General features: G+C 37.5%; 1 protein-coding gene across 3 annotated transcripts in view; it reads right to left on the bottom strand.

Moving 5' to 3' along the window:
- Positions 1-270: 270 nt before the first annotated feature.
- Positions 271-27239, bottom strand: part of rgs6 (regulator of G protein signaling 6) — a 71123-nt gene continuing 44154 nt past the window's right edge. For 2 of the 3 annotated variants that reach the window (XM_084433164.1, XM_084433165.1), the window contains exons 3-18: positions 18960-19056; positions 17492-17542; positions 17282-17388; positions 14660-14711; positions 14096-14160; positions 12945-13021; positions 12136-12217; positions 10911-10985; positions 10730-10828; positions 10558-10619; positions 7568-7678; positions 6319-6444; positions 4837-5023; positions 3843-3932; positions 2852-2905; positions 271-2177 (exon numbers count right to left, since the gene is read on the bottom strand). In XM_084433164.1, coding sequence (XP_084289290.1) covers positions 2127-2177; positions 2852-2905; positions 3843-3932; positions 4837-5023; positions 6319-6444; positions 7568-7678; positions 10558-10619; positions 10730-10828; positions 10911-10985; positions 12136-12217; positions 12945-13021; positions 14096-14160; positions 14660-14711; positions 17282-17388; positions 17492-17542; positions 18960-19056 — 1386 coding nt within the window. In that variant the 3' untranslated portion in view covers positions 271-2126. The remainder of the gene's footprint in view (positions 2178-2851; positions 2906-3842; positions 3933-4836; positions 5024-6318; positions 6445-7567; positions 7679-10557; positions 10620-10729; positions 10829-10910; positions 10986-12135; positions 12218-12944; positions 13022-14095; positions 14161-14659; positions 14712-17281; positions 17389-17491; positions 17543-18959; positions 19057-27239) is intronic. The other variant, XM_084433166.1, reaches the window with a different exon arrangement.

Consider the following 27239-nt stretch of genomic DNA (forward strand, 5'->3'; position numbering starts at 1 on the left):
TACCACTAGAGAGCAGCACATACACATGAACAGAGGAGCTGAGAGACACCGCCTTACCTCCTCTATCCATGTGCTGATATTTCGTTTCGGTGTCATAAAATCCTTCCCCAACAGCTTTACTGACATTATTTAAGTTAAATTTAGCTCATGGAATCAACCATATATGTCACAACAAACATTTAATAGATGTTTAATAGACCATCACGCACAGTTTGAACTAAAAATACATGACAAAATGATGCGAGCAGAGAAAAATGAAAAAGCATTCTTGAGCTCTCCAAATGAAGGTTTATTGAAGGTCTCAGGACTTCAGTTCCTCCTTTCCATTATCTTGACCTATTGCATCCTCGTCTTTTTTTCAATGAAAAAACAAAACAACCTAAAGGCAATAAAAGTCTTTAGAAATATTCCATGCATAGGTTTGTGCTGAATATGGCACTTGTGCCTCTAAGTTATATTCCACGTTAAGTATTCTACACATAATCTTCCATATTCAGGATTGCTGCAAAGTCTATACATTCCATTTAAACCTAATGTACAGTTATGAGTCAAATCAACTACCTGAAAATGTGTAGAGGAAATGTTAACCGAACACATTTCTGTTCTGCCATTTGACCGTTTTGAAACTTTTGGGCAAATGAGAGAATTGATGTCATTCAAGTCTATGTGTCTCTGGCAGTGACGCTGCTTCAGGGAACAATGTGTGCAGATTGGTTGGCTGCTCGATGTCCTGCAAAAATACTTTTCTAATAGATGGCAATCCCACAAAAACTGTCTACTGTTGATATGTTAAGAGTGAAGAGCTGTGATCCCCGGATAATTGTGCTCAGAGCAAATCATCATCATCATCATCATCATCATCAGACTAATCACTACACCGACACTAAGCGACATGAAGTGCTTACATTGAATCTACAATACCTCACATTAAAGCAAAGACAAACATAGCTGACAAGAACCAATGTGTTGGTTTCAAACATACAGTAATATCAGATGCTTATGAAAGCCCAATTTCATAATTATGGGATAAAAAGTCGAAATTATGAGTCATAATTTATTTTTAGACTTTAATAATAATAATTTCTAGACTTTTTGTCATCTTTTGTGTATAACTTAAGTCATTTCTGTCTTTTTATCTAAATTTGTAAATTTTATCCCATACATTTCAATCTAAAATTGACTTAGTATGCCATATTTCTACATTTTTATGTGGTGGAATGTGCCTCAATAGATGCTCCTAAATAATTTGATGTTGTTTTTTGTTATTAAAGCTGTTCAGGAAACCTACTGACCAAGCATCTCTGGCATCCAGTGTTCCTCACTTGTGCAAAAGCAATATTCTGTGCTCTGAATCATCCTACAATACTAACACTTTTATCATCCAGCTCAGTATTTCTTTATTCCTCAATAAAACTGAGTCTAAAACGTATCACTCTACATCGTTCTCATCTCAGTTAGAAGTATCATGTGCTAATAGGCGAGTATAACACATCCAGTAGACACAGAATAAATGATTCTAGTCTCTTCAAAATGGCAGGAGTAATAACAATGTGCTTTTCCGATCCCCTTCGCTTCCACATTCATTCTTCGTATTCAGTGACTGTTCAACACAAAGAAAAGTTCTGTGCAAACCTTAACCACAGTCACCGAAAGCCCTTGACACGTTCTTCACGCCTTTGGAATGCTCTGAAGATTTGAGACACATCCTCGCTTCATCGGATTTAATCGTTGACGTACCGGACTGATTACTGCACACCTTGTTTTCAAATCTGACAATGAACGTTTTTAAATGGATATCCAGCGAGACAGTCCTGTCCTTTCTGCAGTTTGGTTATAGGTATCATATAAACGTATAATGGTTCTCTAGATGGTACTGGGAAATCTGACATTCATGTATGCAGTCTGTGCAGTCGCTGATTTAATAGACGCAGACAACGCTGTTGCCGTCTGGAGATTTTCTTGGACTTATTGCATGCTGCCATCTAGAGTCGGTAGCTGTGCGGTGTTCAGGTGGGTTGCGGAGAGAGGGTGGTCCGTACACATGGCCCGCCGTGGCCACGACGCTTCCACCCCAAAAAACTGCAGTTTCTCTGGAGGGGTCTGGACTTCTGAAGAGCCAGGACTCGTCAGGAGGACTGCATGAGGCCTGTCAGGCGTTTACTTGTCAGAGACTTGCCCTGAAACACAGTTACATTATTATTAAATGTCAAAACTCTTTTAAAGAGTCAGTTAAAAACATATTTTGCTCTTGCATATGAATGTTATAATTCATCAGCAAATTCCAAATATAGTGGCATATCATTTATACAATAACGACACATACATTTTTACTTTATAACAATGTATAAATTCATAAATTGCATGTACTGTTCTATGTAATGTATTTACTTTATAATCAAAGATAGGGGTACATAAATGATAGATGTTCCGATTTTAAAATTACGTAATTAAAAAATGTATTTATAACACGCACGCACACACACACATACACACACACAAACACACATACACAATGTATTTATTTGTTTACATTATTATCAAAGACGGGTGGGTGAAATTAAATAAAATTTAAAAAAAGTTAAAAACAAAACAATTTATGTTAAAATATGCAGATTTATATCTAAATATATACTATATCTATATCGAATTAACTTCACTGTCCAGTGAAATAAGCAATTAAAATAAAATCTGTCCAGTGACATAAAATAAAATCCTATTGAACCCGTTACATGTTTCTCAGAAAATATCCCATTTTCTTGTGATCACATCTGACCACCTTCCAGAACTTTGAGGTAAAGTTAAATAAGGATTGTTAAGGCAGACTTATTTCTAGACAACAGGAGCCACTCACCACAGTGCGAGTGAATTTCTCCAGGGATGTGCGGCGGCCTTGCTCAGTCTCAGGCTGTGGAGCCCAGGTTAATGAAGGGGAACAGGGGAAGATACAGTGCACAGCACCAGGTTAACATGTGTTAGTGCAAAAACATCCAGGACAATTAATGTTAATCGGAAATAATCACACTGGGGACAAGACAAAATTAAACTGCACAACGGAACCCATGTTTAGCCATTACAAGTTGGCACTAGAGTAATGCCGGGGACACACTTAACGACTAGCTGAAACATTCTAAGACTGGACTGAACACACTTACAGACTGTTTCCACTGACTGAACGCAACTGTCTCTGACTCGCCGCGTTTGGGCATGATCAGTCGTGTCAAATTACATTCATAATCGGCCTTACTGTCGTTAAAGTGTGTCCCCGGCTTAAGTTGGCCATTAGAAGATAAGTTGGCTTAGTATGTTTTAATAAGTGCAAATTGAACACTCGTTTGAAATCTTTTCATTCAGAGCTTTTGTTTTTAGTCAAAATGAAACTAAGGGCTGAAATACTGTCCCTGAAGTCAAGAACTGACTAGGAAGGAATTTCTGCTGGAACACCAAAAACAACAACAACAGAAATGAGATTTTACTTTTCGAAATCTCATTTTGTATGGTCGGATCAAAAAACAACAACAAAAAACAATTATATATTTTGGCTAACAATTAGTATGTATCGCCAACGTCCAAGAAGCAAAAGAAAAAAGTCAATAAAAATAGTCTTAATTTAAACGAATTTTTAAGAAAATTTGTTTTGTTTTTTATTACGCACTGTATTAGGTTTTTGTATTAAAGGAAACGTCTGTAAACTTAATGGAAAATATGCTAGCTGAAAATGACAGTTTTTCTATGGATATTTTTGCTAAGGGTATGTGAAAAAGTAAAAATATGCAAACAAATTGATCCAGATTCATTATACACGGCAGAAACTGCCACGAGAGACATTTGAGATTGAGACTAACCTTCTTTCTGGCCAGCAGGAGGTCCTGGTAAGCGTTGGAGCGCAGGAAACGTGGGTAGCTGTCACTCTTCATCAGCTTGTAGATGTGGTCCTGAAAGAGAAAAACATTGGAGGCTGACGGGAAGGCGAAAGAAAAGTGCCTCATTGCAAAGTAATGAGAATGAGCCAAGAATCTTCTAAAAAAAACAGCTTCCTATCCTCATGATCCTGCTTCTTATACTTCACATATGCAAATAGAAATAAATCTGTAGGTTCTCCCAAAGGAAGTATCAATCTATATCTGATAAGCCATATCTTGCAGCAGTAGTAGCGAGACTTTGCTACTTCAAAACTTTTTTTTCCCTCACACTTTATTTTCACAGTTAAGCGTAATCCCCTTGACAGACTCCTAGCAAGTATCTTGAGAGACTCTGAGCAGTAATTTCATGAATTCTTTAACATTCTTCAATTATTCTGCTTTGAATTTTCTGAAAGCAGTAAGCTTGTATTTGGTGGCAGTTTCTGGAATAAGCATTCAAATGCCTGTTGTTCTGTCTCTGTCGTCAACCGTGTAAATGTAGATAAATGAAGGAGACAGACATGAGGCAAACTCTCTTGAACAAAGCCATGAGGACAAGGACAAGGAACAGATGATCTATCAGCATTACTAAACATCAATCTCCCCGAATGGCCCAAAGCCTTTAAGTTCCTCCTCATCAATTCAAAGAATGAAAAAGATTCTGCCTTGGGCACAACTTGTCCCTAAGTGCAGCTTTAATACTCCCTCCGTCCATCAAAAGACCTAAAAGCCCTCAGTCATCTGTAGAAATGCTGTGCGTTCACACATTGGTTATTGAACATAATAAAAAATAATAATAATGTACAATTGTTAGATATGTCATGATGTCTTCTCATTTAGTTCATACAGTGGGATCGTGTAGAAAGGGTGTGGGAATAGTGAAAAGGGACTGAAGCCATCAGTGGCCGAGCCCAGCTTCCTGTGACAGCTTACTCACCTGGGCATCTTCAAAGCTGTAGCGGCCCGCGTCTTTTAGATTCTGACTGGTGCGCTCGTAGCTGTGCGAGTCCAGATTGATGGCATTGGGAGCTCCTTCAGCAAGAAACTCTTGCCAGATCTCCTGAGCACGAGCTGGCACTTCCTGCAGGGGGCGGCTCTTCAGATCTTGCACAGCCAACCAGAACCTAAAGAGAAAACAACAATAATTGTCAGCTGTATATAGAGTATATGGGAGGATGGTACAAATCAAATGAATTTGAACATATGTAGTTTTATTGTACAGCTGAATGACGGACGCTACAGTTAGAAACTGAAAATATCTGCCCTGATGATCTGCAGAGTCTCGGGACAGTGCAGCAAGAGTCAGATTTCATTATGTGACGAGAGTAAGGAGAGATGAGATGACTGTCAATGTCGGAGGATTTGGTGCGGAACAGTTCCCGAGCGCCATTGACAAATTTCTCATCTTGAAAAATGTGCGGTCAGTACCGCTGCTCACAGAGTACATGTGATCGCGAATTCAAAAGTGAAAAACTTTCCAAAGCGATTTCAATACCTCAAGGAATATTGCATATTTACGTGTTAAGTTATGCAGAAGAAAAAGCCTTTAGCCATTTTATGGTAAACAAGTGAACTAATCATGCGCTACGTTGCTGTTCCACGGCCATGTTCACTCCATAAAGCCAATTTTTACTCCCAATCAGCACTTGGCAAGTGTTACTTTTGGACCCTTTTTATAACGCCGATGGCAATTGCATTCCCAAACTCTTTAGTAACAAACACCAGGTTAATTATTTAAGTCAGTACACACTTAGCACACTCATAGCTTGCCATGACGGAGAGAGACAGAAGCAACTCCTACTTCTCATATCACACTTGCTCTGTGGCTCTATTGATCTCTGCAGTGTAGAAGTGGTTTAGGGCCTAATGGGCCCAGGGGAGAGTCAGGCAGTCAAGAGGACACATCACTTTCACTCTCCTCACAGACTGGCAAACATAAGAAAGCCCCCACAGAGGCTATTAGAAGCCTAGCTGGGGGATACGTGGAGATGCGAGAAAAAAAAGAAGGATGAGAGATGCATGGAGACAAGCAGCATTTTATCTCTAGCCTAGTCACTTTACGGCTCCAGTGACCTGCATTATCTCTGCAGCTCCCTTCGGGGCCTCGCTGTCCTGGTTGGGCGTCTCCTGGGGCCCACCGCTGCCTCATTTGCCCCACGACGCCAGTGGTTTGCATTAGCTTATCACAATGCATCAGTGATCAGGCTTTGGATGTGGTAATGATCATGTACCATCAGTGAATTTACTCGCTCTTTCTCATCGCAGCTCTGCGGTTGAGGTCTGACCTTTTGCTTGTTCTGTTCTGCTACATTTTGTGCAAGTCATTAACAGTAGAGTGGGAGGTTAAGAGAGGGATGAGTATAAAGGGGAAAATGTCACAGAAGTGCAAATGAAAGGAATATGGTGATGAAAGGCTCACAGGAGGTTCTCGGAGCTGAATTCGGACTCCAAGAATTTAAGGAACTGCTCACGGCCCACTGGGTCCTTTAAAGCCTCGTCCAACGAGAAGCCCCACTTCTTTACTCGCTGTTGACTCGGGTCCTTACTGAGACAGACAGACAGACAGACGGAGGGAGAAAGACAGTATTTTATTTATTTAACTTGCATTGTTCTTCGCGATATGTACTGACAGCAGCTACTGCTTTGACAACACAATGTACCATTGTTTGTCATATTAACAAGACAAAGATGAAAGCAAAGAGAGAAAGAGACTGTGTGTGTGAACACAAGATCACTTAATCACGTCTAATAATATCTTGTGTATTAGTCTTTGAATAAGTAACAATATGCAAAGCTCCACAGGAACGCTCAGCTTAATTTCAATATCTGTTAATAAACTTAATAAGGTAAATTAGTCAACCTCTTTTTGCATAATTAAGTGACAAGAGTCACATTGTGAACACCCAGAAATGAAACTCTAGGATGAGCGTGTGTGTGTGTGGGATGTATTTATTCATTTCTGTCAGGGCATCTTTGAGGTGCTGTGTAAACGGCTCAGGCAAACAGAGAAGTAGGAACCTGCAGTGTTTTATGTAATTCAAAACAACATAAGGACTTCGGCAGACTTGAACTACTTGAGATATTCAGAACAAGGTACTACATTAGTCACAATCCTGACGAGAGGTCCACCAATCAGGGTAGTCAGTGTTACTATGGAAACATGACTCCCGCTCTGCGAATGAAGTCATCAAATCAGTCTCCCCGCACCCTCAATTTCACAGTCCTGTGTTCTCAACTACAGGTTTCCCTATATATTTTCAAACCAAGTTGTGAAAAATATATGTGTATCTTCATTGCACATTTAGTTCTATCACTTGCCATGTTTTTTTTCCAGTGAGATTTTTGTCTACAATTCAGGAATTGTCAGCAGACCTTTATGTTACTTTAGGATGGACCCCAGTTTGAGCAACAATGGAGTAGGGAACAGTAACATAGAATTACAGTCACACAAGAACTTCAAAATAAAACCAAAAAGAAGCATAAAAACAAGAGATTTCTTTTCTTTTCTTTAGAAATGAAAATCTAAAAATGTATAAATTTAATGCAGAAGTTACAAGGCGGACAATTAACAATTAAGACCTCCTGCATCCTCTTCCTATCATTTAATGAAACCTGACTAGAGAAGAGAGAAATCTAAAAAGAGCAATGTGATATTTAGGTTTTCAGACCTTGCCTCTAGCTCCCAGAAAGTGACATCATCACCGATCCAGGGGTTAGACGGCTCTGGTACTGCCACAAAGGGGTCATAGTCAAGATACTGCTCAGTGTAGCTCATCAATCTGCAAGACAAAGGTATGAAATCATGCTTATATTTTAATATTATTGTACTGGAACAACATTCCAATCAACCAATCAGATTTGAGGGACAAGTTTAGTTACAGTTAGACATTCTACTTAAGAATGTAGTTTAAACTTAGTTACTTTAAGTAACTTTGTAACAACACGTCAGCTACCAGTTATTAGAGTATTAATAAACTGTCTGCTTAATATCGGCTAACACTTTATTTTGATGGTCCCCCAACAAACAATCTACTGACTATAAGTATTTTTGCAAGTAAATGTCAACTTAATCTACTAACCCAAACCTAAGTCTACTAACAGTCCACTATTACTCTAATGAGAGTTAGTTGACATGTAGTTACAAAGTTAAATATAGCTGCAAGCAGCAATTATCAGGGCCAAGCAGAATAAGACGACAAGACATGCCAACAGTGCTGAAAGTGTCAGACCAACTGCAACAATGAGCAATTAAAGACATTAAAGAGGATTTTAGGCAAAATGGCTGAAAAATCACATAAACAGTAATTAAAAATATGATTTAATTGATTATCACTTTCGACCAATAGGTGGCGCAGTTACAAAACTGATGTGATGTGGTCAGAGTAAAGTGGCAATGACAAATATGTCACGGCATTGCAGAGATAAAGCCTGAAAAGTCATTTTTGCATCATGCCTCAACTTTGCTGCTGCGGTATACGAAAACGGTTCCGTCTATCGACACGAAATCCATAACTTTTAGTCGGCACCGTCTGAAGATGATACGATTAGATTTTGGTGAAAATCTGACAAACGGTCTAGGAGTTAAAAAAAGTAGGTTTTGAATGAAAATCAAGATGGCGGACAGGAAGTTTGGCAAAATAAGGTAAACTTGGTATCTATGTTCTCGGCTTGACCCAAGTAATCTATTAAGACTTAAGATCTATTAAGTGGCATTTCAATAGCCAGATTTCTTCAAAAGTTATTAGCATTTTAGGGCATTTTGTTATAACTTTTGACCACTAGGTGGCGCTGGTTTGAAACTTCTCACGGTCTTTCAGGGCATCGTGCTGATGACCCATACCAAGTTTCGTAACAATCCGTTCATGCTTCTTAAAATACAGCATTTTAGCACAAAATTCTAAATGGCCGACAGCCAAAATAGCCAATATGGTAAAATTGGATATCAGTCGACTCGGCATGTTGCCCTGAATCTAACGAGACCAATTTGATGATTTCTGGACAAACTGTTCAGAAGTTATAAGCAAAAATAGCCATTTTCGTATCTCCGGACCAGTAGGTGGCGCTGCGCCGAAACGCAGCATGTAGACACCCAGTTGGAAGAAACGTAAGAATAATAATAATAATAGGAACGGGAACAGATACAATAGGTGTCTACGCACCTTCGGTGCTTGGCCCCTAATTATAGTTATTACACGGCTATGTGGAATGCTTGATTCTGATTGGTCAATCGCTCCATCCAGCGGTAAGTTATTTCTCGATAACAACCGTTGAAAACAGATAACACAGGCTCATCCGGGGTTACTGAAGTCAGCAGCGCTATACGCCTGCTATGAATGGTTATTCTTCATGGAAGTTTTGCATTTTGGTAAGCTAATAAAATATTAAAACTCAGTCGAATCAATATTTTGTGTACAGTTATTTAATTATGCCATCCAGTATCGTGGACTCGCTCTCTCTTGTTTTATACAAACGCAGCTGTTTCCATGACTATTGTTTTGTACACTGTTGGATTACACTGTTACAAACAGATTTTAAAACAGTTTAATCTGAAATCAATATCTCTTATCTCCATAATTATCTATGTGGCGAAATGCTGTGTAATAAGTGGTATGACTGTATACCGTATATGTCCGTCTAGTTTGAACTTGCTGCGCTACCAACTGCTCTCTCCGCGGAAGCTTTGTGTTTAAAGATCTAATAAAATATTTCAACTCTTATTATTTAGGCTACTTATGTGGCAAGTAACCGTGTAATAAGCAGGATAATGTACATCCAGCTGGTTATTATCTCAGAATAAATCCTCTTCGGGCTGATGCAAGACCTCATCACCCTGTTGGGGGTTTATTCTGAAATAACAACCGGCTCAATGTACATTATCCCTTACTTAGTAGAACTTCAAAAGTGGACCATGCAAATAAAGTGTAAACTGCCTGTTATTGTTTAGTTAATCAAAAACATCCACAACCAATCTGATTCCTGAATGAACAGCTTGAATGTTAAACATACAGCTCACAAAGTTCATACTGTATGGGATCTTGTAGTTAAAAATACACATTCTGTCAGTAATACACATGGGGTTTGTCTGTAGTGTTTAATAAGAAAGAATTAAACATGTTTCCAAAATTTTTCTTAGTTTATTATTTTTGTTTAATAGTAAAGGCCAGTTACTGGATTGCTATTAAGACAGATTCTGATTGGCTGTCAATGTTTTTATCGCTCATCAGCTGGAAAAGAATTGTTCTGAAAGTGATTTGAACACTATTGTTCCTCTGTGTCGTTATTGTTATAGTTGTGGTGTGGACTCTGCTATTCTTTTACATTTAGATACCTTGATGTGAACGGGCCTTAAATGTTGTCTCTAAAACAATTCTTGCATAAAAGTATTTTCAAAGCTATTTATTATCAAAATGATCTCACTACTCGGCAATAACACTGAATTTACTTACAACTTACTGTACAAGTAGCCTAAATATAATAAATAGGACTATTAAGGAACCAAAATCGTTAAGAGGAATCAGAGCTGGAAACATTTAATGCTTTATGATTCCCATCCCTAACAAGCATATTTTTTCCTCAAATAACCTAATATTAATTGCATGTATAAACATTTGCTGAGAAAACTTTGATATTCATGGACAGAACAAAAAAGAGGACCTACGTATCAGCGACTTTGGACATTTTCATACAGTGTCGATCCAACTGAGTGTTCAAGAAGAGAATCTGAAACAGACAGAGCATCTCCACTTGAGCATGTGAGTGATCCGTGCTAAATATTAATAGCCACTGTGAGGCTGTCAAGAATCAAATTCACAACAGTGCTTCGCACAGACCTCTTTCTCTACGTCCTCTCTGGTGTCCTTGCTGCTCTGCTGTGAGGGTGTGTGTACAGGACTCTGAGTCTGTGTGTCATCCACGATCCCATACACTGACTGTGAAACAGAGACAAAGATGGGTTACAATACAATCCTCTGTCTCATACATACAGTACACACATTAATACAGCATCAGCACCTTTTTCACTCTTTGAGGATTCTTTAGGCGGCGACACTTCCTGATGTCCATCTCTGTGGTGTTGACACACCCAGGCTGTGAATCACAATCATATGTAAATATAGCTATAAAAAAACTGATACGATGTGCACATTTCCCACTATGATCGTCAATAACACAAATAATTACAAATACTATTTTCTTTCTTCCCTTAAAAACTATATACCTATAAAGTCAACACTCATGAACAGGGTTCTATTCATTAATATTAGTTAATGGAATAGCTCAAATAAAATAGCAATGAATAATAGGCTACTTTTACAAAATTTATTTAAATGGGTTTATGGGATAGTTCACCAAAAAAACCGAACCAGTAGTATAACTGTATTTGTTTAGTGAATCACAAAAGAATATATTTGAATAATGTTGGTTTTGGTTCCCATTGACTTCCATTGTATGGACAAAAAACACTGAGACATTTCTTAAAATATCTTCTTTTGTGTTCTACAGAAGACAGAAAGTCAAACAGATTTGAAACAACACAAGATTGATTTTCATTTTTAAGTGAAATATCCCTTTAAATGTCCATTTCAATACATTTTAACAATTCAAATATGTTTAAATTGTATTTATATTTTGTATATTTATGAATTCACATGAAGCTAAATAATAAATGCTGTAAAATGTTTAGTTCAGAATACCTAATGCATTAAATGTTAACAAATTGAATATTATTGTAAAGTTGACTAAATATTTTTAATCTACTGACAGTACTACAAATGATATTACAAAATTGTTTTTGCAGCTTCAAATAAATGTTTTTGTCCAAAACGCACTAATTTGCTCAAATCTGAAGGAATCAGTGCAGATTTTTAAACACTATTTTGGGGTTCTGCAGATTGCCACATTGGCAGAACATCTAGACATATTTTGAAGTTGCCTCAAATATCCTTTTATGTCAAGAAACTTCAATATGTAGGCTATTTGAAATGCCCCAAAGTGCCTCATTTTTATTTACTAAAGGAAGCGTCAACATGGTTTGAGCAGGAACTTCTGTGTTCCATTTAGCAAGAACTGCCCTTTTAAAATGGGCCTTGAGGTTTTCCAAAGTGCTAATCTGCGGAACCACAAATGGTGTCTCAAGTACTTAATTTTTACAGTGTGCCTATTTGATCTATTCAATTCAAACAAAGATGCAAACACAGCAACCCATCCCACACTGGATCCACCCCTCACACACACACACCACAGGACGGTGAACATCCCAGAAGGCTCTCTCTTGACTATCCAGAATCTTTCTCTCCGTTTTGTCTTTTTTCCTGTCGATCCTACAAAATCAAAGAAACACAAAGCTGCAAGACATTAATATTAAACAGAGAGCAGGAAACATTCCCAATCCCCACACACACACACACACACACACACACACACACACACACACACACACGTCCTGCATCACAAGTTAAAACAGACAAAGAGCAAAGCCCTTGTGCTCATCAAAGTTGCAACCTGCCTGCGAGCAGAGCTAATTCATATCCATTCCAGCAACTTCACTCTTACGTAACTGACATTTGCTGCATCACTCTCTCTATCTCTCACTGATCCTGGTTTTGAGCCCTGAGACTCTTTCATTCATCTCTCCTGTTCTCTCTCTCTCCACAAAATTGGGGGTTACGTCTAGAAAAGGGTACTGCACAGTGTGATGATAGACACGCACTGATGATGAAAAATCTCAGCAGGGTTGACTTGTGTTTGCAGCCCTCGGCCATCAGATGAGGCTCTTCAGCCGATGTTTGAAGAGTGCGAGACTGCTTCAATCGATGAGAACCACTCCAAATCAAAGCACATGCTAATACGTCTCGCCCCCAACAACTACACATCTGCAATATTATTGTTACATTACATCATAATGAGAGTTTGTGTATATACAGTACGTATGTCTTTGTGTGAATGTGTGTGGGCTGAATACAAAGGGTAGATCTGTCTTCAACAGAGGAGAGAGCAGGTATGAGTGTGAGCAAGTGTTTGCGTAGTTGTCCTGACAACAGCACTTACTTGACCTGTGCCTCAGCCTGCATGAAGATGAACTCCCACTTCCTGGCAAAAGCCCTCTGTAGTCTTGCTAGATTCTCCTGAATGAAAGAGACAGAGATAAACAAGTGAGAGAAAGAGCTTCAAACTTCAGCTTCATCCGTCAAAAATGGGAAGTCAACTTAAATCATTTCACATTGCCAAATGTAGTAAGCCATCCAGGTATTTAGGGCTGAATTTGGAAAAGCAGAGTAGCATACTTTCCTCGACGCTTACTAATTCTTAATATATTTGAAAAATTATGGCACAAGTAGTAAAAACAAGTATGCTATTCCGAATTCAGCATATGCATACAGAAAATTCATACAGATAATTCACATACATACCTGTACATAATAAATACACACTATACTGTTCAAAAGTTTGGGAACTGTAAGTTTTTTTTTTATGTCTTTAAAAGAAGCCTCTTATGCTAACCATGGCTGCATTTATTTGATCTAAAATACAGTAAAAACAGTAATATTGTGAAATATTATTAACATTTAAAATAACTGTTTTCTATTTGAAAAATATTTTAAAATGTAATTTATTCCTGTGATGCAAAGCTGAATTTTCAGCATCATTACTTTAGTCTGCAGTGTCACATGATCCTTCAGAAATCAGTCTAATATGGTGATTTGAAAACAATGTAGAATTTTTTATTCAAAAGAACAGCATTTATCTGAAATAGAAAGCTTTGTACCATTATAAATGTCTTTACTGTCACTTTTTATCAATTTAATGCATCCTTGCTGAATAAAAGTATTTATTTCTTTAAAAAAATATCTTACCATCTTACTGAGCTCAAACTGCCTTTGACATCACAGCTGGGGATATGTGTCACTTCAAGTAATGCATTTATGGCTCAGCATATCATCTCAAAAACAATCTACAAATGGCGTACATATCGCTATCTCAGTACATTACGCTATGGAGGAGAAAGTATCATTGCAAAAAAAATGACACACTTCAAGTTTAATGCTCAATGACAAGGGCTCACAATCGGTGCGTTCAGGTCTAAAGCAACTCGACGTATCTGCCAATAACCACAAGAATCCAAACTGAAATGCTTCTATGCTGGCAAAACACACTGCTTCCTTTTTCTCTGTCGGCTGTCATCGCAGTGGGTCACTTACCGCCTCATAGTCCGCCAGCTCCAGCCGGGTCTTGTTCTGCATGGTCCGCTTGCACAGATAGATGGCTGTGACAGGCAATAGAGAGAGAGAGGGAGAGAGAGAGAGACAGACAGACAGAGAAGAGAAGAGAGAAACAGACAAGAGGTCATGAGAGATTTGGCCTTTTCAACCGTCATGTATAATCCCACCCCTACAAACACATCCAGCATAAGACCTTGATTGGATTTTGTGCTTTCTCTGCATCTATCATCTCTGCTTGGCCAGTTTACAGACAGTAGGAACTGTGAATGAGTCACCATTGACCATCGGTAAACATCTGCCCACAGTCAGTCAACTCATTCTCATACACCTACTGATCCACACACACACACACACACACAGAAGTGCTCTGCAGTTCTCTCTCACTGTTCAACAGGGCTGTAATAATCCTGGGAAAGCAGACTGTGGGCTGAGGACGGGGTGTTCAGTGTTATGAGTTATATTAGCTCTCTGAATAACATGTACAGTAAGGCTTGGTGTGCTCTTACGTCATTGGGAGTCTGTCCAGCAGGTTCCCTCTCTTACCGTAGTCTGTGTTCTCTGGTTCCCAGCAATTAGAGGGCCAAAAGTATGGAGCCTGGGTGAGAGAGAGAGAGAGATGATTACTCTCGAGTTTTTATTCACAATTTAGTAGGCAGAATTCTTGAGTATGAGCTTGAACTTATTCTAGCAAAAATACATTAAACCATGCTTCTCATTTCTCAAATATTTTCATCTAATGCTCACTCTAAGTTAATTTTTAAAGCACTAATGATTTTAAAACATTAAATGTAATCTTTAGCAAATCTCAAGATGAATATCCCTCTTTCATAATGTAAATACTTGCAATATCTCATAAAACAAAACTTGTTTTTTACCTCAATAACTGATCTTTGTATTTGACGTACATACAGAGAATCTCAAATGTTCTGAATATTCTTAATCTGGAATCTTGAATATTCTCACAAAATGATTCCTGGTTAATTAGCTTAATATATGAAGAGTTCAGATGCAAAAGCCTCTAAGTGCCATCTGATATTTTCTTCTATAAACCTTGTATATTTAAGTTAAGTAATTTCACTTAAATTACAATTAATAGGTAATTTGCATTGCCATTTAAGTGAAATTATTGAACTTAAATATACGAGCTTGATAAAAATTATCATTCTAGAAGAAAATTTCAGATGGCACTTAGAGGCTTTTGCATCTGAACTCTTCAACTTCAAATCAACATTTGCTGTTTCTGTTAATAAAAAATATTTTGAATACCAGAGGTCAATATGGGGGTCTTTGAATATTATGTTGGAAAGTGAGGGGCCTTCGAGTCAAAAAGGTTAAGAACCGCTGATCTAAAACATATCTGAATATTCAGATGAAGCGATTACTCAAGGATTGTCAGTTACTACTTCACTTCATTTACTTGGATTTTGTTTTAAATCAGGTGAGTTTGAAAGAACTAAGAATTTCTTGTCTTCTACTGTACCTGTTTACTAGCCAAAGTTGAAACTGAAATGATGATTCTGCTTTGCGCAGATATTATATGAAGATATTCATGTTATGAAAGCCATCAACAACATTTCTACCAACTGAATAACTCTCTTGCCTTCGTGGAGCCAGTCTAAAAGACTACAGGTGGCAAAAAACTAATGATGGTGCATAGAGATCATTATCGTCAAGCAATGAGCTGATGAGCCATACTCCAGAGAAACAGAGAAACGCTGAGTAATTAATGAATGTACAAAAGAAACTCAAATTCATTAATTGGCTTATTGATACTGTATCATGCCTAATGTCACTATCTGAGAATTTAGCTTTTCCTCGAAAACTTACAGTTTTGGATTTTACGGGGTTGAATTGAATAAGTTTATTTAAAACATGGACTTTTGTACTTTGTGTATTGTATATGTTGAGCAGTAACGGTTTTCTTCTAAACATCAGTTTTTTGTTGAGAGCTCTTTTAAAGATTAATCACATGATAATCACAGCTCAGGCTATCGGTTAAAAAAATAAATAATGTGTGGCTGTGAGTAAAGATGGCAGATTTCAAATAACATACTCCAGCTACTGCCATTCAGATTAATGGAAATGCTAATGGATAACTTTCTCTGGGTTTTATAAATATCTTTGGCAGTCAAAAGACTACAGTGCTACTCCTAATCTACAGTGTTAGAGTTATGTGAGCAAAAAAGGCACGGAGGAAAATGTGCCCTTGGCCATCTCCTCACTAATCATTCAAATCACTGACAAATGAAAAAATATGTACCTATTTCTGGAGGACACAGTGAGATGAAATATTATTTAACAGCTTAGATCTCCAGCAACAGACAATTAACATACAGACCACAAACTTTTGAACAGTGGTGTTTATACAGGCTGTATAAACAGACTGCATTTATACAGTACAAAGCAGTACAATTCTCTCAAAATTATTACAATTTAAAGTAACAGTTTTCCATTTTAATATATTTTATATTATGTAAATTATTCCTGTGATGGCAAAGTTTTCAGTTTCCAGTCTTCAGTGTCACATGATCCTTCAGAAATCATTCTACTATAATGAATTGCTGCTCAAGAAAAGTTTCTTGTTATTATCAATATTGAAAACAGTTTCAACAAAATAAAACAAAATGGCACTCAATTTAAAAGAAGGTCAACTTTTTAAAAACATGTCTCTAGACATCTCTTGCGTCTTGCATTTTTATTGTTCTGTGTGAATGAAAGGCTAAGTGGCCCGTCATTTTTTTTCCAGGATTTGTGATGAATAGAAAGTTTAATAGAAATCTTTTGTAGCATTATAAATGTTTTACTGTCACTTTTGATCCATTTAATGTGTCCTTGGTGAGTAAAAATATTAAATGCTTTTTTTTTTTTAAATAGTACTGATCCAAACATATACGGTATGTTAAATAAATCTCATTAACGTACTGGCCTGACCTATGCTGTCAATAATGAAGAGCTTCATAAGGCAGCTGCCCTGATCAAACACAATCCTATTTGTTCAGCAGGTGTAAAGGTCAGTGGAGCTTCTTCATAGTGTTTTTCACACAGTAGATTCAGAATCTCAGCAGTGCTTAAGTGAAACAAGATCACATCCTGGAAACCACAGCTGCCAGGATACAATCCACGTGACTCTTATTTGGTTGATGACCGATAGATAGATAAGCTCACCTGAAAGCGGTAAAATGTCCCATCATCCTTGAGGGTGAGAACATGATCAGAGATGGGGAATATGTAGCCCTGGGCAGCGATCAGACTGCCGATGTGTATGGCCTCCACTGTCAATGCAGAAATGAGAGATTTACTCTTACTAAATACTTTCATAAGCAACTTATTGCAGTCATCAATAAGATGTGTATCTTTCTTCAGATCAGGACCTACCGGGATCATCTATGTTGAGGTTCTTCATCATCCACTGAACAATGTCTGAACCTGAAGTTTAAAAAAGGGGAAACATATCACCTTATTTTCACATGCAAATTTATGCATAAATTACATTCACTTCTCAAAGCATTGATATCAAGACAAAATCACCACTGTAGATTATAATTCAGTGCGTGTCAGATCAGTCAAGCTAAATCTACATGAGCACAACCTCAATCATGTACAACATCAACGCTTTAGTTCCAAATCAGCTATTAGTTATCCAGGCCTGCGGGCATCCATTTAGAGCCGCTCACTGTAGTAACTGTGTTTAGCGATGTGAGCAGATCAAGCCGTATCTTCAGGTTTATTCTCTTATAATAAGGGCTTATAAGAACAATTAACTGCTCTCCCAGTATTTATTATCATAAGGAAACTGTGAAAGTTGAAGTGGTTAGCTGGATCGGTGGAGACCACAGGGCGTGTGGCTCCGGACCTGTCACCGAATTTACCCTCTGATCTATGAAATGCCCTGGCAAACAGAAACTCAGCACAACCCTGTGTACATATGTATCAGCACTGACAGTGATTTACATTCTTTTAAAACATATTTTTAAAAAGCATCATTAACTCAGATAAACAAGAAAATTGCTATTTTAAAAGGTACACTCAGTCACTTTTTCCTCATTAAAAAGTTTTAACCCAACTGAAATGAATAATACTTTTGAAATAAATATTTAAAATAATGTACATTCACATCAGATGAAGACTACTGTGAACCTATTATCAAACTTTCGCTTACAGAATAACATGATCATGCCTGACTGCTAATAATAATTCTGATAGCAAGCAAGAAGTCCCCAGTTAAAATAGATAATAAAAAAAGGCTGAAAAAAGACACAAAGAGCTGGATGAGAAAGCCAAATGTTAGCTAACTAGCCATGAATTTTATATAATTTCCTCAATTAATTTAATTAATTAATAAATACATATTGTTGCCGTGTTCATCTTGTTTTCTACACTTTAAAGGGTTTGTTCACCCAAAAATGAAAATCCTGTCTTGTGTCATTAATTGTTCACCCTCATGTCGTTCCCAACCCGTAAAACTTTTGTTCATCTTCGGAATGAATGACACAAATGAATGAAGATCTTTTTAATGAAATCTGAGAGCTCCATTGATAGCCTATGCAACTACCACTTTCATTTTTGTGTGAACTAAAGCAAGTAAGCTAATGAAATAACTTAAAATCAATATTTCATGTGAATTAGCCGTCTCCACATTAGCCCTCATATATTGACTATATTTGCAGAAATTTTTCGAAAATGTGTACACCTCAATAAACTGTATTGGATTTTCCCACACACACTTTATGATAGCAATGACCATTGAAAAACGCACATACTGAAGGCCCGTCACCATCAAAATCCATCAAATAACACACCAGTTTAGACACAAACTGTTCCACCCATATTCTTGCTGGTATACCTGTAACAACGCTGGGAATCTTGGACAGGAAGCTCTTGACCGTTCTGACTGGCACACCTTCGGTTTCATCTTGAAGGCGTGTGATGATGTCCTCAATCTACAGGACGAGAGAAGAAAGAATCTGTCTAGTTAGTTTGGCTGACTCACATCTCATACTGTAGCCACAGTCTAAATCTGCTTCACTTTTATTTCAGTGCCCATATTGAGAGGATTTAACACAGCCCACAAAAGCAGGAGCAGCACATCAGAAGCGTAGCTATAGAAGATTTTCCACACCCGAGTCTATTTTTTGCTGCATATATCATGTTCAATTCAGTAGAAAATACAAACACAACGCTTTGTGCATCTATTTATCAACACCATTAATTTGTGTTATTTTTCAATCGCGCACTCCTGATAACCATTGAATACACTACCAGTCAACAGTTTGGAATAATTCAGATTTTTTATGTTTTTGAAAGTCTTTTAAGCTCGTCAAGACTGCTTTTACTTGATCGAAATGCAGTAAAATCAGTAATATTGTGAATTATTATTACAATTTAAAAGTGTTTTCTATTTAAATAGATTTTAAAATGTAATTTCTTTCTGTGAGAAGAATTTCTGAAGGATCATGTGACATTGAAGAGTAATGGCTGCTGAAAATTCAGCTTTGGCATCACAGGAATGCTAATATAAATGAAAAATATATTTTTTTAATATGTAATACGCTGGTAGTGTAATTCAAGGCTGTTATTAAAGGAAATACTCAATGTAGTAAACCAGAAATCAGCTGTTTCACACCAGAACACTGTCACTTTAAATGCACAGTGTTTCATTTTATTTCAGTCCGCCATTAGGGTTGATCTGGTAATTTTACACCTTTTTTTTTTTTTTTCAAGGAATGTGTAGTATCACATTCTAACCAAACTGTCAATCATAACAGGTATAAATACATACACCTACATCTACTGCTAACAGTACTAAATGCATCAAGTACCTAATGCACACAAAGCATGGGCCAAATGTATTTATTCTGTTTTTATTCCCAAAATCTTGTAAAGCCACAGAAATGATCCCTTCTCTTGTGATGGGAACATCTGTTCTCATTCCTCTCTGGATACGCAGGCGTCTAAGCAGAGGCCTTTCGAATACACAAGCTTGCACCTACAGTCTATAAATAATCCCGGCACTGATGAAAACAGCTAATAGTTTTGCAGGAGAGAGGGAGCATAATAAGATTAGGTAGCGTTCGCCGTTCTCTGCTTGGATGTTGCATGTTGTCATCACTGTTTTGTGGAGCTCAACCCACTTTTATTGCACGTGTCGTGTAGGAGGCAAGATCCCAGTTGCTTTTAATGCATACAGTAGCTATATTTAAACAATCAAAGCCAGCCCCGACCCCCGTGAGCCCACGACAACACGACACTGCTAAAATAAAGCAAGGCCACTTCACTTCAAGTATAAAGAGAGGGTGCGTACTGCGTACATCATCAGCCATGCCAAACAAAACATACAGCTGGGCTACATGAGGACTCGCCCTCATTTTCCAAAAAAACACTCTAGTCATTCCATCCATTACCACATGAGACTAATTTCCCCTCTCTACCCATAAAAAGCACTTCACTTCGTTTAATGCTCTCTATCAAGTGGCTAAAACATGAATCTATGGTGCAAACTATTCTAAACGGGTCGATGAGTGTTGGCCTGAGTCCCATAAGAGATCCTGGCTGTAGAGTCAAGATGGACAACAGTTGCGAGCCAGGCAGTCCACCTCTAAACCCAGCGGCAAAAAAGGAAGCCAAAAGCAGAGTGATCTGTTTAACACTCAAATCAATACAGATAAAATGCTACATGGTGTTTAGAGGGCAAAATGGCTTCTATCCAACAGCCTCACAAATGTCTCAATATTCAAAGTTTAAATAAGCAAAAGTAGGGCTGGATAATGGACCAGATGACCATTAGGGTCCCCTGGCCCTGTATACAGTGTGATTTGACCACTAGGGCCCCGGGCCCCAGCTTCTACTTTTAGGGGCCATTCACACAGAACTTTAATAGACGCAAGGCAGTGGACTATACAGAAAAGATAACGTTTTTTTTTATTTAAGTTGAGCTTTATTTAATTTGAGGGCCATTTCTGAAGGATCATGTGACACTGAAGACTGGAGTAATGGTAAAAGACGCAAGGACAATGGTCAAACACGTTCGTCTAGAGCATGTTTACATTAAAAAAAAACAGTGGAATGTAAAAACACGCTCTTTAATATTTATTCTAACAAAACATTTTCTTTTGATAGCCAAATCACCCCTGTTGTTTAAAGTAGGATACATGGTATGTTATGGAGGCCAGCAAGACCATCCCAAATAAAAAGAGACTGATTTTGAGCAAATACACACACTAGTCATCATGACAAAGCTGTGTATCCTTCCTTAATGAGAGTGAGTGCCATTAAATGAACTTAATGGATGCCATGCCTTATCTCTCTGAAAGACGCTCTTCACCCGGCCTCATGCTGGGTTGTCATTCTATTTCAGTACAATCAGCAGCACTCACTAGAGAGCTCTTTTTAGGATGGGCCCTTGTGTTGGTACATCCCAAAAAGCACTTACATATGTCATATTCTGTCAAAACACTGTGCCGAGTTCTTATTAGGTTATCACAGTACTGTCCCCCTCAGAGGCCACCGCAGCGCGTGTTAAATGTTGCAATTAGCATTCTTGCTTGAAGCAGCCTCCAGTTCAGGAAGTGCCAGTAAACATTTTCCAAAGAAAAATCACAAGCCCTGGCACATTACTTCTATTTTGGAAGTTCTATTAAAACTCTTTGGATTTTTTTTTGTACAATTTTGTTGCATTTCATATTAACACAATGTATCACACAAGGAAATACAAACTTCTTGTAGCTCAACTGGGAGAGCAAATAAGGTGTTCCGTTACTGCACATTCTAATGAAAAGCCTTGGCATATGTATGGCTAAAGAATACATTGCTAATAGACATTTTTAAATATATTTACATATAGTTACTTATCTTGCATCATGCATTTTCAGTCATTTTTATATATTTTTTATTTAAATATATTTACACTACCATTCAAAAGGTTGGGGTTGCAAGTATGCATTTAATTGATCAAAAGTGACAGTAGAGAATTGTACATTGTTACAAAAAAATCCATTTCAAATAAACGCTGTTCTTTTGAACTTTCTACTCAAAGAATCCTGAAAAAAAAAGAAAGTTAAATCACAAAATCCTCAAAAAATATTAAGCAGCACTGTTTTCAATGTTTCTAACATATGCAAATGAACATATTAGAATGATTTCTGAAGGATCATGTGACACTGAAGAGTGAAGACTGTGAAATGATGCTGAAAAATCAGCTTTACCATCACAGGAATAAAATACATTTTAAAACGTTCAAATAGAAAACAGTTATTTTCACAAGTGATACGGTTTTTCACCGTATTACTGTTTTTACTATATTTTTGATCAAATAAATGCAGTCTTAAGTGAGCATAAGAGACTTCTTCAGTGTATATGGTCCAAAATATATTTTAAGATTGGATTCGAAAGTTTAAAAAGAATATGATTTCAATGTAAGGGATAATCCACAAATGCTGTGCATTAAACAATTTTAATGCATGACGTAGAGGCAAAGAGACGCCCAACACAGAGTACATTCAAATTGTTTAATGCGCAGCTAGCCGTGAATTAATATCCCATTTATACCATGGTAATTTGCCAGCAATGACAAGTTAAAGCCGTCATTGACATTTGCAGAGCTATTTTACTGTAAAGATTAAAATGATGGTTATTTTCGTAAGTTATCACTTAGATCTAGCATTCTCTTCGCTTTAAATCAAGACACAGAGTAGTGCAGTAAAGTAACATTTATTTGATTGAATTATTACATTTATTTGAATGAATTAGCCTAACGAGAGAGAGAGAGAGAGGTGTGTGAGAATTACCTGTGTCTGTGCAGTGTCTCTCTACAATGAAGCTGTGAGTTTAATTACTTCAAAAACAGCGACGTTACAACCTTCTTGCTAAGCAATATAATGTAGTGATTCAGTAGCAAATTTAATTTATTAATAGATGTCACGGGGCAGCGGTAACAAGTTTCAGTGCTTCTGAAGGTGCGCAGCACAATCTCTGATCTCTTTACGCGAGTGATGTATGCGTCACGTTACGTACTGCTCTGAGACACAAAGGTTGAGGATTTAAATGCAGTATTTATTGAACAGAGGATAATCCAAAGACGTAATCCAAATCCAGGCAAAGGTCATACACAAACAAGCAATCCAAACAATAACAGATAAGGGCTGAGGCAAAGAGAGAAATCCGAGGGAACAGGCAGAGAATCAAGATAACGAGGAAACGGGAGAAACACGCTCAGAATTGCAGTACAAACACTAAACAAGACTTCGCAAAGAATGAATGAAAAAAACAGGCTTATATGGGGTGAGCTAAACAAGGTAATGAGACACAGGTGAATGTGATGATGGATGATGGTCTGGGCAAAGTATTATGGGGAATGGAGTCTGTGGATGTGTGGTGATTGTCCGGATTGGAGTGCCCTCTAATGGTAATCCCGGGCACTCTCACTGGTGATCGTTACAGTATATGTGTGTGCGCACTTCAATGAAAGCAGTGCATTAATATAGAATGGCGATTAAACTGACTAAGAACTACATGTGCTTTAAACGGTTTTATAGCACACCGTTCAGCCAATCAGAATCAAGTATTCAGACAGACCATGATATAATTGAAAAATATATTTCCTTAAGCCATGTTTTTTACGACATATAGCATTTCAGTCCCCCTTTGACTGCAAATCGCTTTGGATAAAAGTGCCTTTCAACCGGAAAAAGGAAGATTTCTTTTTAATATCAGCATGTGTCCTTTATTGTTAAAGTACTTGTGGTCTCAGTGGAACTCAGTGAAGTCTTTTAAGTGTAGTACTATTATGTCGTCTTTGTGACAATATCTCAAATCTTTTTACAGCAGATTATCAACGAGGATATTTAAAAGAGGAGCACAGATTGGACTCTTGACAGTAACAATCAAGCGAGGATAAAGCAACAGTCAACATTTCTAATGAAAATGTCTTTGATGTTCACTCGGTGTTGCCTTGAGCTTGCTGCAAATGTCAACCACAATGATGTTTACTGCATTTTTATTAGGCTTGCTTGAGTAATAAATAAACACTGTATATTGAGGCAAACACTTAAACATTTAGACAAAATTACAAGAATAAGTAAATACATTATAATCAATCATAATTTTACCAGCAGAATAGACCGTATTCGTCTAAACCCAACCATGTTGATGACGACATAAAGACTTGAATCGCTGTCTTTGAGGGATTTGAATGAGCAGCAGCAGCACATGTGGGTGGTTACATATTGTTTCACCCGTAAGAGCCCTTTCTCAATCAAGCCCATCTTTCAAACTTGATTACAGCAAGTCTCTGTAGCCTGAGAATGGCACTCTTACTGAGGAGAAGAGAGAAAACAAGGACAGATTTCCACCTCTATTGGAGCCTCTCAAGAGGCAAGGTCATTTCTGAAGCAAAGTAGATGGTGGAAAAGCATCTTCTAGGGCACTTGCTTGTCTTGCTTAACAGGTAAATCCATGAAATTAAACAAGGTACTTATGAGATGCTTCAAGGTTGGGCTTTGTAGCAAAGCAGCATGAGTTAGTTTGTGAGACAGGTTAGTGTTGCCATAGATAACAGCATGGGAAGCGCTCCTGATGATAATACCTTTGCAGCATCCTGTGGCTCATCTGCTCAGTCCCTGCAGGAGATATGTGAACAATCGATGCTGTTGATTTTCCACAGCCAGGTCCTGATGAATGACACTCAACCATGTCTACCCGAGGCGCATACTGACGTGACAAGCATTTCTTATACTCAGAGGCGGTGTTATGACTGCTCCAAACCCCATAGCGAGACAATGATGAGTTATGAAACGTGGCCAAAAGATGCCCATAAAGAGGTTAATTGGAAAACGCTTTTTGCACTAAGAAAAGTGAACATAAGTTGCCAATTAACATCTAATACAGTGAATTCTGTATCATATTTACACTTATTGAGTCTAAGAATACCAAAGGAATGTAATCAGATGAGGTGGAAAAAAATTATTTGGACATAGTCAAAATTAAATAAAAGGTAAATTGCCCCATTAACCTATTTTCATTGGTGCACATTCAAAATAAAACTGTTCATAATCTTTAAATCAACAATTCCATAACAACATACTATTTAGGTATTGCGTTCATATGACCCCATATGATTTGCACACTATATTAGGTTTGGACCAACATTAGAGTGAGCTAACGATAGAATTTAAAACATTTTTGGGTGAACTATCCCTTTAAGATTCATCACATCAACCTGTATAATCTGACTTGAGTTAAAAATGACACCCCACCTGCAAACTTCTGACTTTCTGTGAGTGGCCTCCATGACTTTAAGAGGCTCTTCTGTTTTAAACACCTGGCTATGCAGCTGGGACATGAAAAAGCAGGCAGGCATACAGGTGAAGGTGGGTTTCAGATGATCTCATCTCTCATCAAAAAGCACTTCTGTTCTCTGTACGTCAGAAGCTGATGTCTAAATCCAAACTCTCCACCTGGGCCTTCAAGGATTCAAAGTCCTTTATAGAGCCGGCTGAAAAAAACTCAATAGTATAACGAAGGTCCCAGAGGGACAGGCTCAGTCCAAACTATACCTTATTTATCACCCCCTTCTCTCTCTATTATGCTCTCTTTAAAACCTCATAAAAGGGGTTTGAGGTCATTTCAGGTCTTGGATGATCATTTCGGCGTTTATGTACAGTACTCAGTACTTTTCAATCAAAGGGTTTTTGAGACTGCATTATTTTATAAATCACAATAGAAACAGATTAAAAGTTTCAAAACAAGAGGTTGTATGACTAAAAAAATCTAATTATAAAATATACTATTTGCTGTGCTCTTAACTAAACCACTATCTGAAATACTTATTAAGCTGAATTATGAAAAATAGACAATATTATATCAGGCAATAACTGTTATACACTTTACTTTTAACTCTAAAATGCTTTTTTCTTTTTTTACTATATGTTAAGTAGGCACCAAAAATGGAGCTTTTGTAATTTCCACACTACATTTTGTTCTTCGCACTGTTCGTGGCTGCCACACCAATTCATTCGAGCTACAATGTCACGCTCTTTCACAGAGCAATGAGATTATATTCATTTAGGCGTCTAGATTATGTCTATTGCATCATAACTCATTCACACTCTCATAAATGTGTAAAAACACATACAAAATAATCATATAAACTGCTATAATATAAATTCACAAAAGCATGTGTGCAAAAATGTCTTCTTTCTGCCAATTAATGTTAAACCCCTTATGACATAATGTTCTTTACTTTTGCTCTGTGTTAAATTTCTTAAATAATAAATTAAGGCTTGCGTCTTTTTATTATGGTTGATGATTAAAAAGTAACAACGCAGAAGGGGCCAGCAAATCTTGGGTGGCTTTGAAAGAACTGCCAGGTAGCCTGGGCCAAATTCACCAATCTTTTCTAAGTACCTTATAACAATAAATGAATGAAACATTAGTACCTGGAGACCTAAAAACAACCATGCTCGGTAAGTCAGTGATGTAATAGTGTACTACAGTGCATGTGAACTGTAGCTCTGTTTCAGGGTGCAGTGATTTCGAAATGGGTCTTGATTAAGCAGAAAAGATTTGCACACAGGCCCAGCAAACGCCACAGGATAATCCACAACCCTGAGGTCACCTCTTAAAAATAATCATTATAGTCGCAACAAAGTCTGTGTGTTAATCGCCAGACGAATCGATTGCTATTAGCTGCAGGTTTCTAGAAATTCATAATCAACGTTAGAAAAAGCTTTAGTGTAAGACTGCTTTTGGATCACCTGAAGGTCAAGAGCAGAGTCTGAGCTTTGCAGAGAGACCAAGTGCACACGGCTGATGCTTTTGACAGCAGCTGTGAGATGCGTTTCCTAATGGAAATATGATGATAGGGTTGTCAGGCTTTGAAGAAAAGCCAGAGACAGTTTAACAACCTGGATCTTGTCTTTTATGGAAATGCACACCCTTGATATGCATGGGGCTCTTAAAGCTACACTGTGTCATTTTTTTTAGTTGATTCTTAGCAAAAAAACACTTAGTTCTTTCAAAAATATATGTGCTCACTAACGTATATTTACTTCTTTCAAGTAATAAAGTATTCTCCTAAGTTTATAATCTGCCATTGAAAGTACATACGGGTGAGGGGTTCGAATGCCGG

This window comes from Rutilus rutilus (assembly GCF_951802725.1).
Source record: "Rutilus rutilus genome assembly, chromosome: 15".
In the NCBI taxonomy this organism is placed as follows: domain Eukaryota; kingdom Metazoa; phylum Chordata; class Actinopteri; order Cypriniformes; family Leuciscidae; genus Rutilus; species Rutilus rutilus.